Consider the following 20,932-nt stretch of genomic DNA (forward strand, 5'->3'; position numbering starts at 1 on the left):
GCTCGCACACACTCACAATGTTACCACAAGTGAAATGAAAAACATCATGAACATAAATTAGTTCCTTAATTATATATAATATATATATAATATATAATATTATATATATATATTTTTTTTTTTAAAGTTTGTGAGGGTACCACCTCTGGTGCCAATGTGGGGACCCATAGCCTCGGAGAAGAAAATAAAAAGTATTCAGAGGAGACCTTGTGGTTTCTCACTGAACACTAATATTATCTTCTCCTACCACGCCCATTCTTTTGTATGTACACATATATATTTACTTTATTTGAACTTTGTTACAAAAAAGGAGTTACATATGGGTTACAAAGATGGTTATCATAGGTTGTCGAGTTCCTCCAGCTCCTCAGATGGCGGGCAGGAACCCTGGATGCAGTGCGCATTTCCCCTCTGTATCGCCACACTGAGGCGCTGGAAAAGAAAGCTTGCAGCTCTTGGGTCCCTTGTTGTTTCAATGAGCCTAGAACCCAGTTCCTTCAAAAAACTGGTAGCACTTTTACCCCAGGCGCCGAGCGTCTCAGAAGCAATGGGGACAAAATTGTAGTGGTGATCCAGTTCTCTATACTTACGGGATTTGGCTGCTTCCCTGTGGGTGGCAGCGCCACCTGGTTGTGCAACACTGAGGTTAATGTAGGTGTTAGCCAGGGTTGATACGCACGTGTAGTCCCATACCAACTGCTTGCCATTCTTCCAGGGGTTCACTGTGATACCATCCGGGCGACCAATAAGAGCATCAGAGTTACGGGGCGTTAGGTAACGGGGCTCTCTTTCAGCTGGGCATCCAGCTGTGGTGAGGCTCCTCTTGATGTCGTTAACTTCACTGTGCCTCGAGTGCCATCCCCCTGTGCTTTGGCAGAGTAGGCCATGGTGGCCGTACCTGTCAGCCACCACCTCAACGCAAATACACCTATATCTGGTGTGGATTGGGGCAGCAAGGCGAAGGGTCACAGCAATTCGGAGGGCGTGTGGTGTGAGACGCGTGCCAGTTGCCGACATTGGGGTTGCTAACAGGAAATCCCCTGCATGTGGTGCTGCTACTGCTGTGAGGCGAGCAATGTCGTGTTGTGTTGTTGCAGCACCCAGGCACTCTGCAGCAACTTGGTCTACAATGGGGCCATCCCAGCTGGATTGCTTGTGGGCTTTTGGGGATGGTGGATGAGGTGATGGGTCTGCACGAGAGGCCCACTCTGTGGCACAGTGTGTAAAATTGGGATCATGTACACCTGCCAGCTGATGTAAGTGGGCAGGTAGAATTTCCTTCACAAGGTCGTCGGATGCTGATAAGGAGGACAGGAAGGTTGGAACAGCGATTTGCGTTGCTGTTCGAACTCCGAGGCCCCCAAGTCTTACGGGAAGAGAGGCTTGTTTCCACTGTAGGTCATCGAGAGAGAGGTTAAGGGCTTTTTCTAGCATTGATTTCAGTAACCGGTCATACTCACCCTCCCCCATACTCACCCTATTTCAGTAACCCCTCTCACCCTCTGTCCCAAGGAGCCCCCTCTTCCACCCTATCCACCTGACTCTCCTAACATCACCCCTTCTCTCCCGTCTCTCACCTCCTCTCCTTTCATCTCTCACCTCAGGCTTCCCCTCTCCCCCCGTCTATCCACCCTTCTCCTCCTCTATCCTTCCCTCTCTGCAAACATTTCCCTTCTTCCCCTTCCCCTTGCCCCTTCCCCTTCCCCTTCCCCCTTCCCCTCTCCCCCGATAGTTATATAATGTGTGGATGGTCTCCACCAATATTTCAGACCTTGAAAATTGCACGAGGGTGGAGGGGGGGGGGTAGATTCATTTATTTCTTAAAGCGTGGAACTGGTGCCGGTCCTGATTGGCCTATGACACCTCCACACCCCATACACGTCATGTATCAAATTGGGTGAGGCTAGACAGGTCGTTCAGAAGGGAAGGAAACCAACAGGAGAAAGCGCCAAGCTATTACGACTATAGAGCACTTGGAAGGAGATCAGGATAAGGATTTGGGCTGGGACGGGGAGGGAAGGGATGGTGCCCAACCACTTTGGGACGGTCGGGGATTGAACGCCGACCTGCATGAAGCGAGACCGTCGCTCTACCGTCCAGCCCAAGTGGTTGGAAGAGCCCAACCGTCGACAGATATTTGGTTATACACATATAGCTATACCATAGGAGACTGTCCAGAGTTGCAGGGCAGATGTCTCGGACGAGCATCAACCAAATTTGCAGGTGGGAGGGGGGAGGGGGTGATTTCGGGTATGGGACGGAAAAAGGCTGGTCGGGGTAGGCCTAAGTTAAAATGTTTTAAAATTATTAGCACTTATAAACAACCCTACCCCCATCCGCCCCCCCCCCCCCAAGCCCATTTTCATGGAGTTGTGAAATGTGATATGTGATTTCCGTGGAGTTAGAAGTGTCGTAATATAATTTCTGATACCAATTCTATTCTCTCAGTACTTCTTAATACTAAGTTTTCTGATAGAAGTGGGAGAGGTCGGGGATAGAGGGGAGAGGGGGAGGACGGATGGAGGGACCGAGGGGATGGGGACGAGGGTTACCTGGTTGATGGGGTTCTGGGAGTTCTTCTACTCCCCAAGCCCGGCCCGAGGCCAGGCTTGACTTGTGAGAGTTTGGTCCACTAGGCTGTTGCTTGGAGCGGCCCGCAGGCCCACATACCCACCACAGCCCGGTTGGTCCGGCACTCCTTGCAGGAATAAATCTAGTTTCCTCTTGAAGATGTCCACGGTTGTTCCGGCAATATTTCTTATGCTCGCTGGGAGGACGTTGAACAACCGCGGACCTCTGATGTTTATACAGTGTTCTCTGATTGTGCCTATGGCACCTCTGCTCTGCTCTCGGGGGATGGAGAGTGGGGGAGAAAAAGGGGAAAAGAATAGAAAGAGGGACGGGAAGAAACCCGGGTGCAGCCAGGTAGCCTCTCTACATAAATAAGTTGAAACGGAAGGATAAATTGGGGAGATAAGAATTGAGGAGAAGGGTGGTGAGGGGAGGGGGGCGCGTGTATTCCAGGCACAGCCAGCTAGCTGCCCTTCCTAGTATATACATAACTGCACATGTATCATGCACACGCATTATTGCAACTGATACTATATCAACAATATTTAATGTTAGTAAATACTTTCTACTAAGGGTCGAAGAAACACTTAAGTCAACGTTTCCTCAACGTGACAATTTCCTGAACACTCACACACGGTTAAGGGAACACAAGACTCCTAACACATGTAGCAGATCTACATGACACACTCACCCACGACACACCCAAATGAGCCACAGGGACGTTTGAAAGAACTTTTTCAGTGTCAGTAGTTAAAAAGGTGGAATGCATTAGGCAGTGATGTGGTGGAGGCTGACTCCATACACAGTTTCAAATGTAGATATGATAGAGCCCAATAGGCTCAGGAATCTGTACATCAGTTGGTTGACGGTTGAGAGGCGGGACCAAAGAGCCAGAGCTCAACCCCCGCAAGAACAACTAGGTGAGTACAACGAGCTGAGAACACCCCCCCCCACCCCCACACACACGGCCACACACACAGACATACAGAGCTACCCCCTCCCCCCACAAACACACACACGGCCACACACACAGACATACAGAGCTACCCCCTCCCCCCACAAACACACACACACAAACTATTAGAAACAAAGTACACACAAAAATGCCAAGAATGTTTAAGAATGCACATACGTGCCTAACCAGACATGAACACTCACGTTATATACAAATTTACCGGAATTTACCTGAGAGTCACCTAGTGACCTCGACGAGGTCATTTGGTCTATTTGCACCCTGTACCGTCGTCTGGTGCTTTACTACAAGCCCCTTATGGGGGTTTGTATTACCTACATATCCGAAGCCGGCGGCTTGTCGAAGATGCCCCCCATTTGTCTAAATATATAAGCACAATTAGGCGCTTGTACACTTTTGCAAACACGAAAGGCGAGGACCACCGCACGTCGCCCCGGACCACCACACGTCGCCCCGGACCACCGCACGTCGCCCCGGACCACCACACGTCGCCCCGGACCACCACACGTCGCCCCGGACCACCGCACGTCGCCCCGGACCACCACACGTCGCCCCGGACCACCACACGTCGCCCCGGACCACCACACGTCGCCCCGGACCACACGTCGTCCCGGACCACCACACGTCGTCCCGGACCACCACACGTCGTCCCGGACCACAACACGTCGTCTCGGACCACCACACGTCGTCCCGGACCACCACACGTCGTCCCGGACCACCACACCTCGTCCCGGGCCACCACACCTCGTCCCGGACCACCGCACGTCGTCCCGGACCACCGCACGTCGTCCCGGACCACCGCACGTCGTCCCGGACCACCGCACGTCGTCCCGGACCACCGCACGTCGTCCCGGACCACCGCACGTCGTCCCGGACCACCGCACGTCGTCACGGACCACCGCACGTCGTCCCGGACCACCGCACGTCGTCCCGGACCACCGCACGTCGTCCCGGACCACCGCACGTCGTCCCGGACCACCGCACGTCGTCCCGGACCACCGCACGTCGTCCCGGACCACCGCACGTCGTCCCGGACCACTGCACGTCGTCCCGGACCACCGCACGTCGTCCCGGACCACTGCACGTCGTCCCGGACCACCGCACGTCGTCCCGGACCACCACCGCACGTCCTGGACCACCACACGTCGTCCCGGACCACCACACGTCGTCCCGGACCACCGCACGTCGTCCCGGACCACCGCACGTCGTCCCGGACCACCGCACGTCGTCCCGGACCACCGCACGTCCTGGACCACCGCACGTCCTGGACCACCACACGTCGTCCCGGACCACCACACGTCGTCCCGGACCACCACACGTCGTCCCAGACCACCACACGTCGTTCCAGACCACAACACGTCGTTCCAGACCACCACACGTCGTCCCAGACCACAACACGTCGTCCCAGATCAAAACACAAACGTTCAAAAACACTTTAATGTTTTTCTTCTTTAATTTCCACTTCAGAATCAGGCCAGCCTTCCTTCCTTCCTTCCCTTCTTCCTTCCCTCCTTCCTTCACTGTTTTTGTATTTATTATATGTTTTATTGTATTTATTTTCACTACTTTATTTCCTTTGGATTTCATAAAAAAAGTATTTGTGTTTTCTGTAAGTTAATTCAGCTCCTCTCGTCGATTTTATCCGGTTTTCTTGTTATTGAACTGGCTCCTAATTTGCATACTGAAATATTAACCGACTTTGTCCCGGCCCATCCCACCTACCCGTCCCTATCTATCCCAGCTCCCTCTACCTGCCCATTCCACCTTCCTCTCTCCCTCTCTCTCTCTCTCTCGCCCACATCATTACCAAGTCTCCGCCTTCAAATATCTCTTTTAAAAACGTACCTCGTCTATTGACTTCCTTCTTGACTCTGTCCTCTCGACCCCCGCCCCACCCGCCTCTTTCCCCCCCCTCTTCCCCTTGGCCAATGTCCCCCTCTTACCCTCCCCCCCCCTCGGCCCCCGCCCCAACTTTCCCATCTTTGCATAGCGACGTATTTACCGTGCTCTCTTCAGTTAGTTTACTGTGCCATGGCGCATAATGCAGGAGAAGGTGAGGGGAGATCAAGGAGGTGAGGGGAGGTGAGGGGGGAGGCAACATGGGGGAGGGGAACCTATCAGTAGGCGAGGTAGAACTGGAAAACAAAGGGAAATACAAAAGTGACTGGGGAGAAGAGAGGGAGGGTGAGGGAGAGAGGGAGGGTGAGGGAGAGAGGGAGGGTGAGGGAGAAAAGAGAGAGGGGGAGAATGGATGACAGAAAAGAAAGGGATGAAGGAGTGAGGAAGAGAGGAATGAAGGAATGAGGGAGAGGAGAGGGAGGGGAGCAGGGAGGAAGGGTGAGGAAGGAGTGAGGGAGGAGGCGGCTGGGAAGGTGAAGAATGAAAAAAATGCTACAAACGAGCTGGAAACTCCAGACCTTTGTGCTGACTGGACACTTCCCCTTCTCCCCCCCCCCCCCCCCCACATCTCCTTTGCTTCACCCCCCCCCTTTTTTGAGGGGGGAGAGTAAAGAGGAAGGAGAGGCATAGGTGAAGGGAAGTATAGAAGTGGGAAATACAGTGAGAGGTATGAAAGCAGGCGGGCTGTCCGCCTTGCTGACACGATGTATGGGTGTTGGCAGCTAAGCTAAGCTGGCTCCCTCTTGTCAGGGAGCAGTGAGTGTGTGAGAGGTTCTTCACATGTGTTTCACCATATATGGATGTCCATAGATGAATACTGTGTAGCATTCATATATACACACTCCGATGCTTCCACACATGTTGTTCTGTTTAAGGCTCTTTATTTTATTATTATTATTTATCGAGTTGTTCATACATACATATTATTTATCGAGTTGTTCATATATACACATATATACACACATATACTCACCCATACACATATAATATATATATATATATATATATATATATATATATATATATATATATATATATATATATATATATATATATATATATATATATATATATATATATATATCCATACATACATATACACACACACATGCATACATACACACCTACATATTCAGTTTTCCAATTATGGGGGAAGGATATCTGGTCAGTATCTCATCTGGGAATTATATACTGTGGGGCGGGGTTTTCATCTAGAGAATCGAGGCTCTTGGGCCACCAGCTGTGGGAGCGGGGCGTCTCATCTTGGAGCAATCTTTCTAACATTGGGTCCTCTAACATTTCGATGGTGTTCCACACCCTGATGGCTTGGTGCTGCAGTCTGATGTTTAGTGGCTGTATGTTCAGGAGTTCATGGAGCTCCTGGATTGTCTGATCATATGGTGGACGGTGTTTTGCTGTTCTCCTTAGCGCCTTATTTTGTACTGCTTACAGTTTCTGCATGTTAGTTTTCTTTATGGTGTGTAGTGGTACTGGGGGATACTCTAGATGCGGCCGAACTAGAGCCTTATATAGGTGTCTACTACCGTCTACTACCGTCCCGTCTACTACCTCTCATCATCGCCCCCCACACTCCCTCCCCCACCTCTCACCCCACCCACACCCCCTCCCCCTCACCCCGCCCACATCCCCTCACCCCGCCCACACCCCCTCCCCCTCACCCCGCCCACTCCTGCACCACCTTGGGCTCGCCCACACCCCGCCCACACCCCCACCCCGCCCACTCCTGCACCACCTTGGGCCCGCCCAGAGGGGCACCGCTGGAGGAAGGGTTGTGTCCATAACCTGCTGTGTGTTATTATCGTGGCCGGTGTTCACAACCACGGCTCCTTCACCGCCTTTGTTTCTCTCACACACAATTTGCTCTCTAAAGCACACTTTGAAAAGTATTTAGACAAAAATGAAATCGTACTTAAACGCACTTTTTCTTTCCTATCCCCCCCTCTCAAGCGACCCCCCAACCCCCCCTCTCACCTCAAGCGACCCCCCAACCCCCCCTCCCTCACCTCAAGCGACCCCCCAACCCCCCCCTCCCTCACCTCAAGCGACCCCCCAACCCCCCCTCCCTCACCTCAAGCGACCCCCCAACCCCCCCTCCCTCACCTCAAGCGACCCCCCAATCCCCCCTCCCTCACCTCAAGCGACCCCTCAACCCCCCCCCCCTCACCTCAAGCGACCCCCCAACCCCCCCTCCCTCACCTCAAGCGACCCCCCAACCCCCCCTCCCTCACCTCAAGCTACCCCCAACCCACCCTCCCTCACCTCAAGCGACCCACAACCCCCCGTCCCTCACCTCAAGCGACCCCCAACCCCCTCTCCCTCACCTCAAGCGACCCCCAACCCCCCCTCACCTCAAGCGACCCCCAACCCCCCCCCCTCACCTCAAGCGTCCCTCCATCCCCCCTCACCTCCAGCGTCCCCCTAACCCCCCCTCCCTCACCTCAAGCGACCCCCCAACCTTCCGCTCACCTCAAGCGACCCCCAACCCCCCCCTCACCTCAAGCGACCCCCAACCCCCCCTCACCTCAAGCGACCCCCAACCCCCCCTCCCTCACCTCAAGCGATCCCCCAACCCCACCCCCCCCTCACCTCAAGATACCACACTTTAAAATACATTAAGCTTTAAAATGTCCTACACATCTATAAGAATATCTGAGTGGCCAAGGTTGGAGGCCAGAGGCTCGGGGGTAGTCTCACCCAACCTACACACATGAACCATGTGGAGCACAGGAGTGCCACCACAGGCTGGCCGCCAGGAGTGTCGGCTCCAGTGCCACACCTTAAGAAATATCGGCATCTAACCCAACCCCCCCCCTCAGCGACTTTCATGAAGTCTGAAATATTGGTTGTGTTGCCTGTGGACTTTTTCTGAGAGGAGGAGGAGGAGGAGGAGGAGGAGGAGGAGGAGGGGAGAGGTGAGAATGGAGGAGGAAATGGGAAAGTTTGAAGAGAGAGGAGAAGGGGAAATATTTGACGAGATGAAAGGAGGGGGAAGACGAAGGATATTTAGAGACAGAGAGGGTGGAAGAGAGGATGAAGTAAGGGAGGAGATAGGGGAGGAGGAGGAGGAGAAAGTAAGAGAAGAGAGTTCAGAGGTATAAGAAAGATGGGGTGAGGGGTGGAGAGGGGGTGTGGGTGGGATGAGGATTGGTGAAGAGATATAAGGGAGAAATGGGGAGAGGTGTGAGAAAGGCGGTCAGAGGATGCTGGGGGACAGGGAGGAGGAAGGAAAGATGGGGAATAGGGAAAGGAGAGGGGGATAGGGAAAACAAATGCCATAGGGGAAGATTAGGAGGGAGGGGGAAGATAAGGTGTAGGGGGAAATGGAACGGGGGGGGGGTGAGAGACCCAGGCGCAGCTGGGTATCTCAATTTATAATTTATAATTTACCAAATTAATTCGCAATAAATTACTTATGAAATGGGACAATAAAACCCATAACCAAGAACAAGCAAAACAAACACGCAGCCACAAAATATAAAAAGATTACTTAAAAAAGAACGTAAAGTTAACAAAAAGTTTAAAAAGTAGCAATAAAAAAGGTGCATATAAGGAGCTGCGTCAAGAGCGGCAGCGTCAAGAGCGGCAGCGTCAAGAGCAGCTGCGTCAAGAGCGGCAGCGTCAAGTGCGGCAGCGTCAAGAGCAGCTGCGTCAAGAGCGGCAGCGTCAAGAGCGGCAGCGTCAAGAGCAGCGGCAGCGTCAAGAGCAGCGGCAGCGTCAAGAGCAGCAGGAGCGTCAAGAGCAGCAGGAGCGTCAAGAGCAGCAGCAGTGTCAAGAGCAGCAGCTGCGTCAAGAGCAGCAGCAGCGTCAAGAGCAGCAGCAGCGTCAAGAGCAGCAGCTGCGTCAAGAGCGGCAGGAGCGTCAAGAGCAGCAGCAGCGTCAAGAGCAGCAGGAACGTCAAGAGCAGCAGGAGCGTCAAGAGCAGCAGCTGCGTCAAGAGCAGCAGCTGCGTCAAGAGCAGCAGCTGCGTCAAGAGCAGCAGCTGCGTCAAGAGCAGCTGCGTCAAGAGCAGCAGCTGCGTCAAGAGCAGCAGCTGCGTCAAGAGCAGCAGCTGCGTCAAGAGCAGCAGCTGCGTCAAGAGCAGCAGCTGCGTCAAGAGCAGCAGCTGCGTCAAGAGCAGCTGCGTCAAGAGCAGCAGCTGCGTCAAGAGCAGCAGCTGCGTCAAGAGCAGCAGCTGCGTCAAGAGCAGTTGCGTCAAGAGCAGCAGCTGCGTCAAGAGCAGCTGCGTCAAGAGCAGCAGCGTCAAGAGCGGCTGCGTCAAGAGCAGCAGCGTCAAGAGCAGCTGCGTCAAGAGCAGCTGGGAGGGTATTTATGAATAAGCCACTAGAGGACGCGAGGCGGGGCCTTCCTTCCACTCTCAAATAATGATATTTTTCTAACAAAAATGTTTGATTTTTATCCGATTTTTTATGTGAATAGTGAGACGGGATGGGGGGGAGAGGTGGGGGGAGGGGGGAGAGGTGGGGGGAGGGGTGGGAGAGGTGGGGGGAGGGGTGGGAGAGGTGGGGGTGGGATGGGGGAGAGGTGGGTGGGGGGGGGGGGTGCAGAGGGAGATGTGAGAATTTGAATATTTCTAAATTAAAGTGCACGCCCACGATGCAAAGTCAGTTCTGCAGTTAGGGTGCCCAAGTGAGGCGCGGAGCAGCCATCTTGGATGAGGCGGACTGCTACTCAAGTGAGGGGGCAGAGCGGGAAACCTTGCCACTTAAGTCTTAGTATTTTGATCTGGCAGCGATCCTTTGTCAATTCGCACCCCATTGATGCCACACAAACTCACGAGGGAACCATTCACGGAATAGGCCAATGATGATGCTATCCTCTGATTGGTGTCAAGAGCAGCTGCGTCAAGAGCTGATTCTGCGTCAAGAGCTGATTCTGCGTCAAGAGCTGATTCTGCGCCAAGAGCTGATTCTGCGTCAAGAGCTGATTCTGCGTCAAGAGCTGATTCTGCGTCAAGAGCTGATTCTGCGTCAAGAGCTGATTCTGCGTCAAGAGCTGATTCTGTGTCAAGAGCTGATTCTGCGTCAAGAGCAGCTGCGTCAAGAGCTGATTCTGCGTCAAGAGCAGCTGCGTCAAGAGCTGATTCTGCGTCAAGAGCTGATTCTGCGTCAAGAGCTGATTCTGCGTCAAGAGCAGCTGCGTCAAGAGCTGATTCTGCGTCAAGAGCTGCGTCAAGATTCAGAAGTTCGTAAAGGCTAGCAGCCTATAACTTACGAAGAGTTATAGGGAGCCGGTCGGCCGAGCGGACAGCACGCTGGACTTGTGATCCTGTGGTCCCGGGTTCGATCCCGGGCGCCGGCGAGAAACAATGGGCAGAGTTTCTTTCACCCTATGCCCCTGTTACCTAGCAGTAAAATAGGTACCTGGGTGTTAGTCAGCTGTCACAGGCTGCTTCCTGGGGGTGGAGGCCTGGTCGAGGACCGGGCCGCGGGGACACTAAAGCCCCGAAATCATCTCAAGATAACCTCAAGATAACCAAGATAGCAAGCCAGCTGGCTCAAGTGGTGAGTGGCAAGCATTCATATTGAGCAGGTGAGCCACCACAGAGAGACGTATCCCACCATCCGGGCCAGGCCAGAGTGCTTCCACAGGGGCTAACTGCATCAAGCAATCCTGCCCAAATTATCACTACTGTTATTTAGGCTAAAAACTCACACTTGTTTTGAAATTTTTGTAAGGAATTTACACCAAGTCTTTCGCACCCTCCTGAGAGCTTTGTGAAGGTTTGTGTGTGTGATTATGAAACCCGTCCTCTTAAAAATAACGTCACTTTTGGCTGGTATGCGCGCTATGGCCAAATTTGGACGTAACTTGAAATGAAATCGACTCACAAAAGTGACGTACTGTCCCGTTTTCTGTTTGAGTCATCCGGCTTACTCGGTAAGGTTAGAAAAGTTAACTTTAAATTAACGTTTTTCATAACATTTTGAAACTTTATGAGAATTTTACTGCCCACCTAATCTATCAGAGGACCCTTAACTTACTGTTGAAAAAAAAAAATCCCAAATTTATTTTCATTTGTTTTCATTTTCAAATTACGTCCACTTTCGGCCATACGGGCAAACGGCCAAAAACGACGTTGTTTTCAAGAGGACAGGTTGGGCCAGACTTACATCTCAACGTCTGGTGAGGCTGCTATCCTGGGGCCAGTCCTCTTATCCTTCTTGACCTCCTGATCATGTCACCTCTTGTTTATATTGGTGTAAATCACCATGGTTTAAACTTCACAAATACACAAGTGTGGGGTTTTATCCTATATTATGTCTGCGAGAAGACATTACCATTACTAACTACTGTTATTGTCAGAAGAATCACTAGTGGGTTAGCAAGAGTTAACACGAGGCCGCTGTAGACAACACTTGCCTGGGTCACCGTAGTCATACCTGACATCTCACCCCCGACTGTGTGCGGAGGACACCGTCATGGGTCAACTGTGACACCTGCCACGGCAGCCCTCACTGTCCTGGCAGTGTGTGTGTGTGTATGTATATGTATGGGTATAAAGTATATATGGAAGCTGATCAGAATTACATTTCACCTTTGTGAATGTACATTAATGACACTATGTAAAAGACACATCAAACACTTTATGTAGGGCATACGTAAATCTGTGTATCTATGTATTTACGTATGTAGGTTAGCTTAGCATTTTAAAAGCACCGAATCACCTTCTGTGGTTGAGTGTTCAATAAACCCTTGAACTATATGTTTAACACTTCTCTAACCCTGTCCATGGAGGACAGAAGAAAATGTATATATGCTGGTTAGCATTGTAAATGTGTGGCCACGTCTGTGGTAGAAAATAATAAAAAAATAAAATAAAATAAAAAAAAACTGTCCTGGCAGGTGGTTTACCTAGAGGGAACACCTCTACCACAGGTGGTTTACCTAGAGGGAACACCTCTACCACAGGTGGTCTACCTAGAGGGAACACCTCTACCACAGGTGGTCTACCTAGAGGGAACACCTCTACCACAGGTGGTCTACCTAGAGGGAACACCTCTACCACAGGTGGTCTACCTAGAGGGAACACCTCTACCACAGGTGGTCTACCTAGAGGGAACACCTCTACCACAGGTGGTCTACCTAGAGGGAACACCTCTACCACAGGTGGTCTACCTAGAGGGAACACCTCTACCACAGGTGGTCTACCTAGAGGGAACACCTCTACCACAGGTGGTCTACCTAGAGGGAACACCTCTACCACAGGTGGTCTACCTAGAGGGAACACCTCTACCACAGGTGGTCTACCTAGAGGGAACACCTCTACCACAGGTGGTCTACCTAGAGGGAACACCTCTGCCACAGGTGGTCTACCTAGAGGGAACACCTCTACCACAGGTGGTCTACCTAGAGGGAACACCTCTACCACAGGTGGTCTACCTAGAGGGAACACCTCTACCACAGGTGGTCTACCTAGAGGGAACACCTCTACCACAGGTGGTCTACCTAGAGGGAACACCTCTACCACAGGTGGTCTACCTAGAGGGAACACCTCTACCACAGGTGGTCTACCTAGAGGGAACACCTCTACCACAGGTGGTCTACCTAGAGGGAACACCTCTACCACAGGTGGTCTACCTAGAGGAAACACCTCTGCCTCACGTGGTTTACCAACAGAGGCAACACCTCTGCCACGGACAGTTTACCAACAGAGGCAAAACACACCTGACAAAGGAGTGACTCGCCTGAGTTGTGTATTGTTGACCTGAACACTTTCCTCCTTGCATGACCTGAGTGACCTGTTGACCATACTGCAGCTGCTGACATTGCCAGTAGAGGCGCTCACGATAAAGTGAAAATGGGATAGGAAATACAGAGTAGGATGGATTGGAGGAGGTTGATTGTGGAGGGATTGGGAGGGAGATGCAGGATGGGATTGTCGGGGAGGAGGGGAGATAAGGTTGTGGGAGGGACCTTATCTCCCGCCAGGTAAACAAACCCAAGTCGGGCTGTTTTTGACCCCCTCTCATTAGGTCTGAGCCATCTGCGAAACTTACATGTGCAAATTAACACACACTCAACACTGGTGCAGTAACAAGATTAGTCCCTGTGATTGGCTGATCTGAAACAGTCACAAATGTCAACCATGTCGCCAATCATTTCGTTAGCAGCTTCCCACCTATCAGGCTCTCCTCCGCCATGCTCAACACCTAGTCACTAACCTGCTTTTCAAAGCACACACACACACACACACACACACACACACACACACACACACACACACACACACACACACTCACACACACAAAATAATAGTAACTGGTGTCCAGCGCATGACTGGACAGTCCAGACTCTTGACACTCCACAAAGATGCACTTAGCTCATGCTGGTTCTGCTTCTATAATTGTCGTCATTCTGTCGCTGATCTCTTGCAAGTTCTACTCTTTGAGTCACAATTTGCTTTCAGTGTAGCCAGGCTTGTTTACGTACAAGCTTGGCTACACTGGCGCTCTCTAGCTCCTGGCAGAGTAAACTTGTAGCGTGTATACAGTGTAGTGTGTGTGTGTTATCTAGCCACATTTAATGTTATCTAGCAATGTACAGTGTTATGTAGTCATGTATAATGTTATCTACCTGGATATAATGTTATGTAGTCAGGTATAATGTTATTGCATCTCTGTGAACTTTTGACCGCCCTGGGTCAGGTAGTAAGGTTAAGTTAATTCAAGTCAAGTGAGGGAGAGAAACCCAGCCAGTGGGGGGGGGAGGGGGAAGATTAGGGGTAACCCACAACCCTGGACGAGTTCCAGCGGTGAGGTCGGGTCTAATCAGCTAGGACCGGGGGAGACCAGGGGAGGGATGGAACTCCAATCCAGATGACTGGATCGTATCAGGTGGGGTCGAGTCAGGTCAGGTGGAGTAGAGTCTGGTCCGGTCGATTCGGGGTTAGAGGGCAATAGACCCAAGATATTGAAGACACAGTCGAGGCCAAGTCGGGGACAGAACCACTGTGGAGACCAAGAAGTGATGTGGAGGCGGAGGTCAGGCAAGGTCAGGTCAGGTCAAGAGACTAGTAGCGTGGGGAGAGGGGGGGGCGAGACCTGGGGGAGCCAATAGTGCCGTGACCAAGGGCGCTGGTCACGGACAACACCTATAATCTTGGCTCTTCTCTCCCAAGTTTGAGTTGATGCTTCTGTGAAGAGTTTTCTTGCCAGTTGGTGAGCAGTTGTGTCAAACGCTGTTTAACAACACATTGATGGCAACTATTACACAAGTTACCACTGATCACTAAACACAACTCGTCAAGCTGCTTAAGTGTATACATATGTATCTTGTACCTAATACCCAGAACGCACTTCTTGGCCTAGTATACAAGGCCCGATTTGCCTAATAAGCCAAGTTTTCCTGAATTAATATATTTTCTCTAATTTTTTTCTTATGAAATGATAACGCTAGCCTTTTCATTATGTATGAGGTCAATTTTTTTTTATTGTAGTTAATATTAACGTAGATATATGACCGAACCTAACCAACCCTACCTAACCTAACCTAACCTATCTTCATAGGTTAGGTTAGGTTAGGTAGCTGAAAAAGTTAGGTTAGGTTAGGTTAGGTAGGTAGGTTAGGTCGTCGAAAAAACATTAATTCATGAAAACTTGGCTTATTAGGCAAATCGGGCCTTGCATAGTAGGCTGAAAAGTGCGTTCTGGCTACTAGGTACGACATATATATATACATATATATATATATATATATATATATATATATATATATATATGCATGCTTGCGTTTTGCGTTTTGACATTTATTTCCTGTTGTCAGTTTTTAGCACTAAATGTAAATAATGTGGCTATGCTGAAAAAAATGATGCTGGTTATGCTTAATCAGCTTAAGTTCTTCACTACGCCTGTTGTTGGTGTTAAAACCTTGCTCTTTTGGTTAAAATTCTCGGGTTCTGAATGGTAAAGAAACGTTGGAAAATTGTGTTTATTAACATTACAAATCAACAGAAATATATATATATCCATCTGGAAAAAATAAATCTTCATGTCTTTTTTCCCGCTGTCAGCTGATGGACAGCGCTCGGGGGGTAGTATTCCTGAGGTCCCGGGTTCGATTCCCGGTCGAGGCAAAAACAAATGGGCTGCATCTTGGGAATGTGTGTGAGTGTTAGTAAGAAACATATGTAGAAGATATGATAGAGGAAAATAGATCAGGAGTCAGTACATTAGATAACCGACGGTTAGAAAGGTGGGGTCCAAGAGCTAACAGCTCGACCCTGCAGGCACAAACAGTTAACATGTAAGTAGTAAATACAAACGTGCCTCTTGGATTGATGCCAACCGATAAATACTATAATTTTATTGTAAAAAAAGTAAAGGAACTTTTAGTTAAAGAAAAGTAAAGCTGAAGTGTTTGGACCCCATTAATACTGGGAATGGGTCGAGGGAGCTCTTCCCTGCGGTTCATCAACATCTAAGATGCCTGTACATGTGGTAATAATCATGGCAGCTTTGTTTACATCTACTCAACACTTTACATTGTCAAGTTTCCAAGCTCGTAAATGGGGTTAATAAATCTAAACAAAGATGCATGGGTTTCGTAAGTGGGTGAGGAAATGCTATTAGACACATTCGTGTCGTTCACCACATGTATATTATATATATATATATATATATATATATATATAATATATAAATATATATATGTCGTACCTAGTAGCCAGAACGCACTTCTCAGCCTACTATGCAAGGTCCGATTTGCCTAATAAGCCAAGTTTTCATGAATTAATGTTTTTTCGACTACCTAACCTAACTTTTTCGGCTACCTAACCTAACCTATAAAGATAGGTTAGGTTAGGTAGGGTTGGTTAGGTTCGGTCATATATCTACGTTAATTTTAACTCCAATAAAAAAATTGACCTCACACATAATGAAATGGGTAACTTTATCATTTCATAAGAAAAAAATGAGAAAATATATTAATTCAGGAAAACTTGGCTTATTAGGTAAATCGGGCCTTGCATAGTAGGCTGAGAAGTGCGTTCTGGCTACTAGGTACATATATATATATATATATATATATATATATATATATATATATATATATATATAAATTATATATATATATATATGTATATATATATTAGTATATTTTGGTAGCAGTCTTTCCTGTAGACATATATTATTAAATATGACCGAAAAAGTAAGATTAATAATTCTAACACGAATTTTCTCAATCTTTCGTACATTATGCTTCACTGTTGGAGGTAAATCAAAAATCACTTCTCCAAAATTCATTTTTATTTCTAGTCTGACGCGACACGGGCGCGTTTCGTAAAACTTATTACATTTTCAAAGACTTCACAAATACACAACTGATTAGAACTTGCGTTTCCCTGATTTTATATCTACATTTGAGTGAGGTGGGAAGGGTGATGTGGCATTACATTTGAGTGAGGTGGGAAGGATGATGTGGCATTAACACAAGACAGAACACTAGAGGATATTAATAGGGTATTAAAAGTATCAACACAAGACAGAACAGAAACAATGGGTATTGAATAGAAGTGTTTGTAGAAAGCCTATTGGTCCATATTTCTTGATGCTTCTATATTGGAGCGGAGTCTTGAGGTGGGTAGAATATAGTTGTGCAATAATTGGCTGTTGATTGCTGGTGTTGACTTCTTGATGTGTAGTGCCTCGCAAACGTCAAGCCGCCTGCTATCGCTGTATCTATCGATGATTTCTGTGTTGTTTACTAGGATTTCTCTGGCGATGGTTTGGTTATGGGAAGAGATTATATGTTCCTTAATGGAGCCCTGTTGTTTATGCATCGTTAAACGCCTAGAAAGAGATGTTGTTGTCTTGCCTATATACTGGGTTTTTTGGAGCTTACAGTCCCCAAGTGGGCATTTGAAGGCATAGACGACGTTAGTCTCTTTTAAAGCGTTCTGTTTTTTTTCTGAGAAAATTTTCTGAGAAAATTCGTGTTAGAATTATTAATCTTACTTTTTCGGTCATATTTAATAATATATGTATATATATATATATATGTATATATATATATATATGTATATATATATATATATGTATATATATATATATATATATATATATATATATATATATATATATATATATATATATATATATATATATATATATATATATATATGCCCTTACTGACGCCCAGCTGTCAGTAAGCAATCACCAAATAAACCTGACAACCGTCCCGAGGACCGCAGATCGAGAGGAGCAGAGCTCTAGAAACCAACTTCAGGTAAACAAGAGGTAAACTCACCCTGTAAATATTCTCACGAATATTACCTTCAACGTTCCTATTTGGTCGTCTGTACACCTGAACAACTGCTGCGTCTTAAGTACGAGCAACCTGTCAATTCACCATACATGTGACGCTCTCAACACTGCCGCTCCTCCGTTAAAACTGCGGCCTGTTTCAATTTCGAAAGTTTCCGGCTCGGCACAACAATTGCATTTTTAACGGAGTGTCAAACGGTGAGATGTGTGTGCTCGTGTACGTGTCTATCGCAGAGGTCCCCACCCCTCTCCTCCTTGAAACTCTGTGTTCGTGAATACTGCGGTACAGAAATATTAGTGCCATGCTGCACCATTTTTCTCTCGTTTCTCTTTTACTTCAGAAAAAACATTAAATACATCTACCTTCAGACAGAAAAAGGCATACAGGTGGACCAACCCCCTCTACGACCCCGGCCCATCACCTGACCCCATCAGTTACCATCAGCTGCCCCTCACCGCTATCTCCTCAAACTACCAGCACGCGCACTATCTCCATTTTCCCAGGGAGAGAGAGAGAGAGAGACGCAGGATGATAATCTGGAGGTAGTGTGGCAGCAGGTGGAGCAGGGAAGGCCAAGTGTGAGCCAGCGCCACAAAACACAGAGGTAAATGGTAGTAGTGAACCACAAACACTAGTGAGCCACACTGCCCCACACAACCACATCACAGTGGTGCTCCGTCTGTGTTCCACAATAACTCTCCAACGTCCAAATGCCTTCAAAACGGTTTCTAAATCCAGATTAACAAAACGGTTGAAAACCTCAGAAAAAGAGCATAAATCGTAATAATATTATGAAGATAGGCTGTGATCAGTGACCGCCTCGCCCAGCTGGGCCGCCCACGTGTACCTTCACCTCCTTTCCTTGAGCAAAACTCCCGCTAGAACCACCACATCCCCTTTAATACATGCAGGCGGTGGTGGTGGGCCTCTCCGTCGCGGTGAACAACATACCGCCGATCACCCAGGCTATTGATGAATCCCCTCGCACCACCACCACAGCCATATTACGCGCCATCAAATAATTGATGATAATTACCAGTGTGAGTGTCAGGTGGACGAGCACCACCCCTACAGGTCTTCAATGTTGGATGTTAAACACAGGGTGTGGCTGGGGGCGGGGCTGACCAGGGGCCTCCTGGCCGTCACTCCACCCGAGGCCCACCAGTCCATAATTCACCACTTCTTGTACTCGGTGTTGAGTCCTCGTGTGAGCGTGTAGGCATGACAGCCAGTGAGTGGAGCCAGTCTGCGGCTGTGTTATATTCACAGCTTGCTTCAGCCCTCGCCATATGTATAAGCAAAGTGGGTGCCGCTCTGCATGACACCGCTCACCGCCACATTTAAATTATACATAGTCTCACGTGGTCGCCAGTAACATACATGATACATATTCACACGTGGTCGCCAGTAGCATACATGATACATATTCACACGTGGTCGCCAGTAACATACATGATGCATATTCACACGTGGCCGCCAGTAACATACATGATACATATTCACACGTGGCCGCCAGTAACATACATGATACATATTCACACGTGGTCGCCAGTAACATACATGATACATATTCACACGTGGTCGCCAGTAACATACATGATGCATATTCACACGTGGCCGCCAGTAACACACATGATACATATTCACACGTGGTCGCCAGTAACACACATGATACATATTCACACGTGGCCGCCAGTAACATACATGATACATATTCACACGTGGCCGCCAGTAACACACATGATACATATTCACACGTGGTCGCCAGTAACACACATGATACATATTCACACGTGGTCGCCAGTAACACACATGATACATATTCACACGTGGCCGCCAGTAACACACATGATACATATTCACACGTGGCCGCCAGTAACATACATGATACATATTCACACGTGGCCGCCAGTAACATTCATGATACATATTCACACATGGTCGCCAGTAACATTCATGATACATATTCACACGTGGTCGCCAGTAACATTCATGATACATATTCACACGTGGTCGCCAGTAACATACATGATACATATTCACACGTGGTCGCCAGTAACATACATGATACATATTCACACGTGGCCGCCAGTAACATAAATGATACATATTCACACGTGGCCGCCAGTAACATACATGATACATATTCACACGTGGTCGCCAGTAACATACATGATACATATTCACACGTGGTCGCCAGTAACATACATGATACATATTCACACGTGGTCGCCAGTAACATACATGATACATATTCACACGTGGCCGCCAGTAACACACATAATGACGAGAAACCTCAAGATCTTAAGATTCTGCCTCTTTAATAAGGAGTTCTTACATGATTGTGTGACAAAAGGTTTTCATATCTTTCACAACATTCTTGGTCAAAACTACCAAGAAAAATATACTCATGGTATATTGTACTGGGGAAAGGGAGGAGGGGTTACACCTCTGTGATGTTGATACCGCGGGCGGTGGCACCTTTGGTGGTGGTGCCATGGATTGTGAGGGCGTGGCACCCCTGTGTGGTGGTGGTGCCATGGATTGTGAGGGCGTGGCACCCCTGTGTGGTGGTGGTGCCACAGATTGTGAGGGGCGTGGCACCCCTGTGTGGTGGTGGTGCCACAGATTGTGAGGGGCGTGGCACCCCTGTGTGGTGGTGGTGCCATGGATTGTGAGGGCGTGACACCCCTGTGTGGTGGTGGTGCCACAGATTGTGAGGGGCGTGGCACCCTTGGTGGTGGTGGTGCCATGGATTGTGAGGGGCGTGGCACCCTGTGTGGTGGTGGTGCCACAGATTGTGAGGGGCGTGGCACCCCTGTGTGGTGGTGGTGCCACAGATTGTGAGGGGCGTGGCACCCCTCTAGCAGCCAGCCATGAACACCGAGCTCCGCCCCCCATGATATAATGGATAAATATTTGTTTGTTCAGCTCTGTGCCAAATTAATGGTGGCCATCGTCCGTGTCTGACTTAAACCCGGGCACTACTGCTAGTGTTCCTGTGCCCGTGCCTGTACGTGCCCAAATGTGCCCGAACATACCCTTAGTTGTACGTTTGTGTCCTTGTGTATTATGTCACTTCCAGATGTGTCTTACTTCCTGTCATGGGGTTGTTCCCATGTGTGTTCTCGTGTGCCCTGGTGTGCAGGTAGCCAGTGCCAATGTAATCATTGGGGTTCAATATGAGACTGTATCATGCAGTATGTG

The 20,932-nt window shown here is 48.9% G+C and overlaps 4 protein-coding genes across 4 annotated transcripts in view; 3 read left to right on the forward strand and 1 right to left on the reverse strand.

The window, feature by feature from the left end:
- LOC123767758 (choline-phosphate cytidylyltransferase B) overlaps positions 1-20,932 on the reverse strand; it is a 664,019-nt gene that overhangs the window by 554,801 nt on the left and 88,286 nt on the right. The gene's annotated exons all lie outside the window — the stretch shown is intronic.
- The window catches only part of LOC123767754 (chondroadherin), a 144,908-nt gene that overhangs the window by 54,551 nt on the left and 69,425 nt on the right, over positions 1-20,932 (forward strand). The window lies entirely within an intron of this gene.
- LOC138355379 (trichohyalin-like) lies at positions 8,383-9,776 on the forward strand. The gene is made up of 2 exons (XM_069310265.1): positions 8,383-8,556; positions 9,015-9,776. The coding sequence occupies exons 1-2, from the start codon at positions 8,383-8,385 to the stop codon at positions 9,774-9,776; spliced, it is 936 nt and encodes a 311-aa protein (XP_069166366.1).
- LOC138355380 (uncharacterized protein DDB_G0286393-like) lies at positions 10,268-10,660 on the forward strand. Its single transcript, XM_069310266.1, has one exon. The coding sequence runs from the start codon at positions 10,268-10,270 to the stop codon at positions 10,658-10,660; it is 393 nt and encodes a 130-aa protein (XP_069166367.1).

The sequence above is a fragment of the Procambarus clarkii genome, chromosome 67, assembly GCF_040958095.1.
Source record: "Procambarus clarkii isolate CNS0578487 chromosome 67, FALCON_Pclarkii_2.0, whole genome shotgun sequence".
Lineage (NCBI taxonomy): Eukaryota > Metazoa > Arthropoda > Malacostraca > Decapoda > Cambaridae > Procambarus > Procambarus clarkii.

Bases quoted from the DNA above. Each gene is read 5' to 3' on its own strand.
- LOC138355379 (XM_069310265.1), top strand. From the start codon at position 8,383: ATGGAGGAGGAAATGGGAAAGTTTGAAGAGAGAGGAGAAGGGGAAATA. The intron at 8,557-9,014 runs GTATAAGAAAGA...GGTGCATATAAG, and splicing joins TAAGAGAAGAGAGTTCAGAG to GAGCTGCGTCAAGAGCGGCA.
- LOC138355380 (XM_069310266.1), top strand. From the start codon at position 10,268: ATGATGCTATCCTCTGATTGGTGTCAAGAGCAGCTGCGTCAAGAGCTG.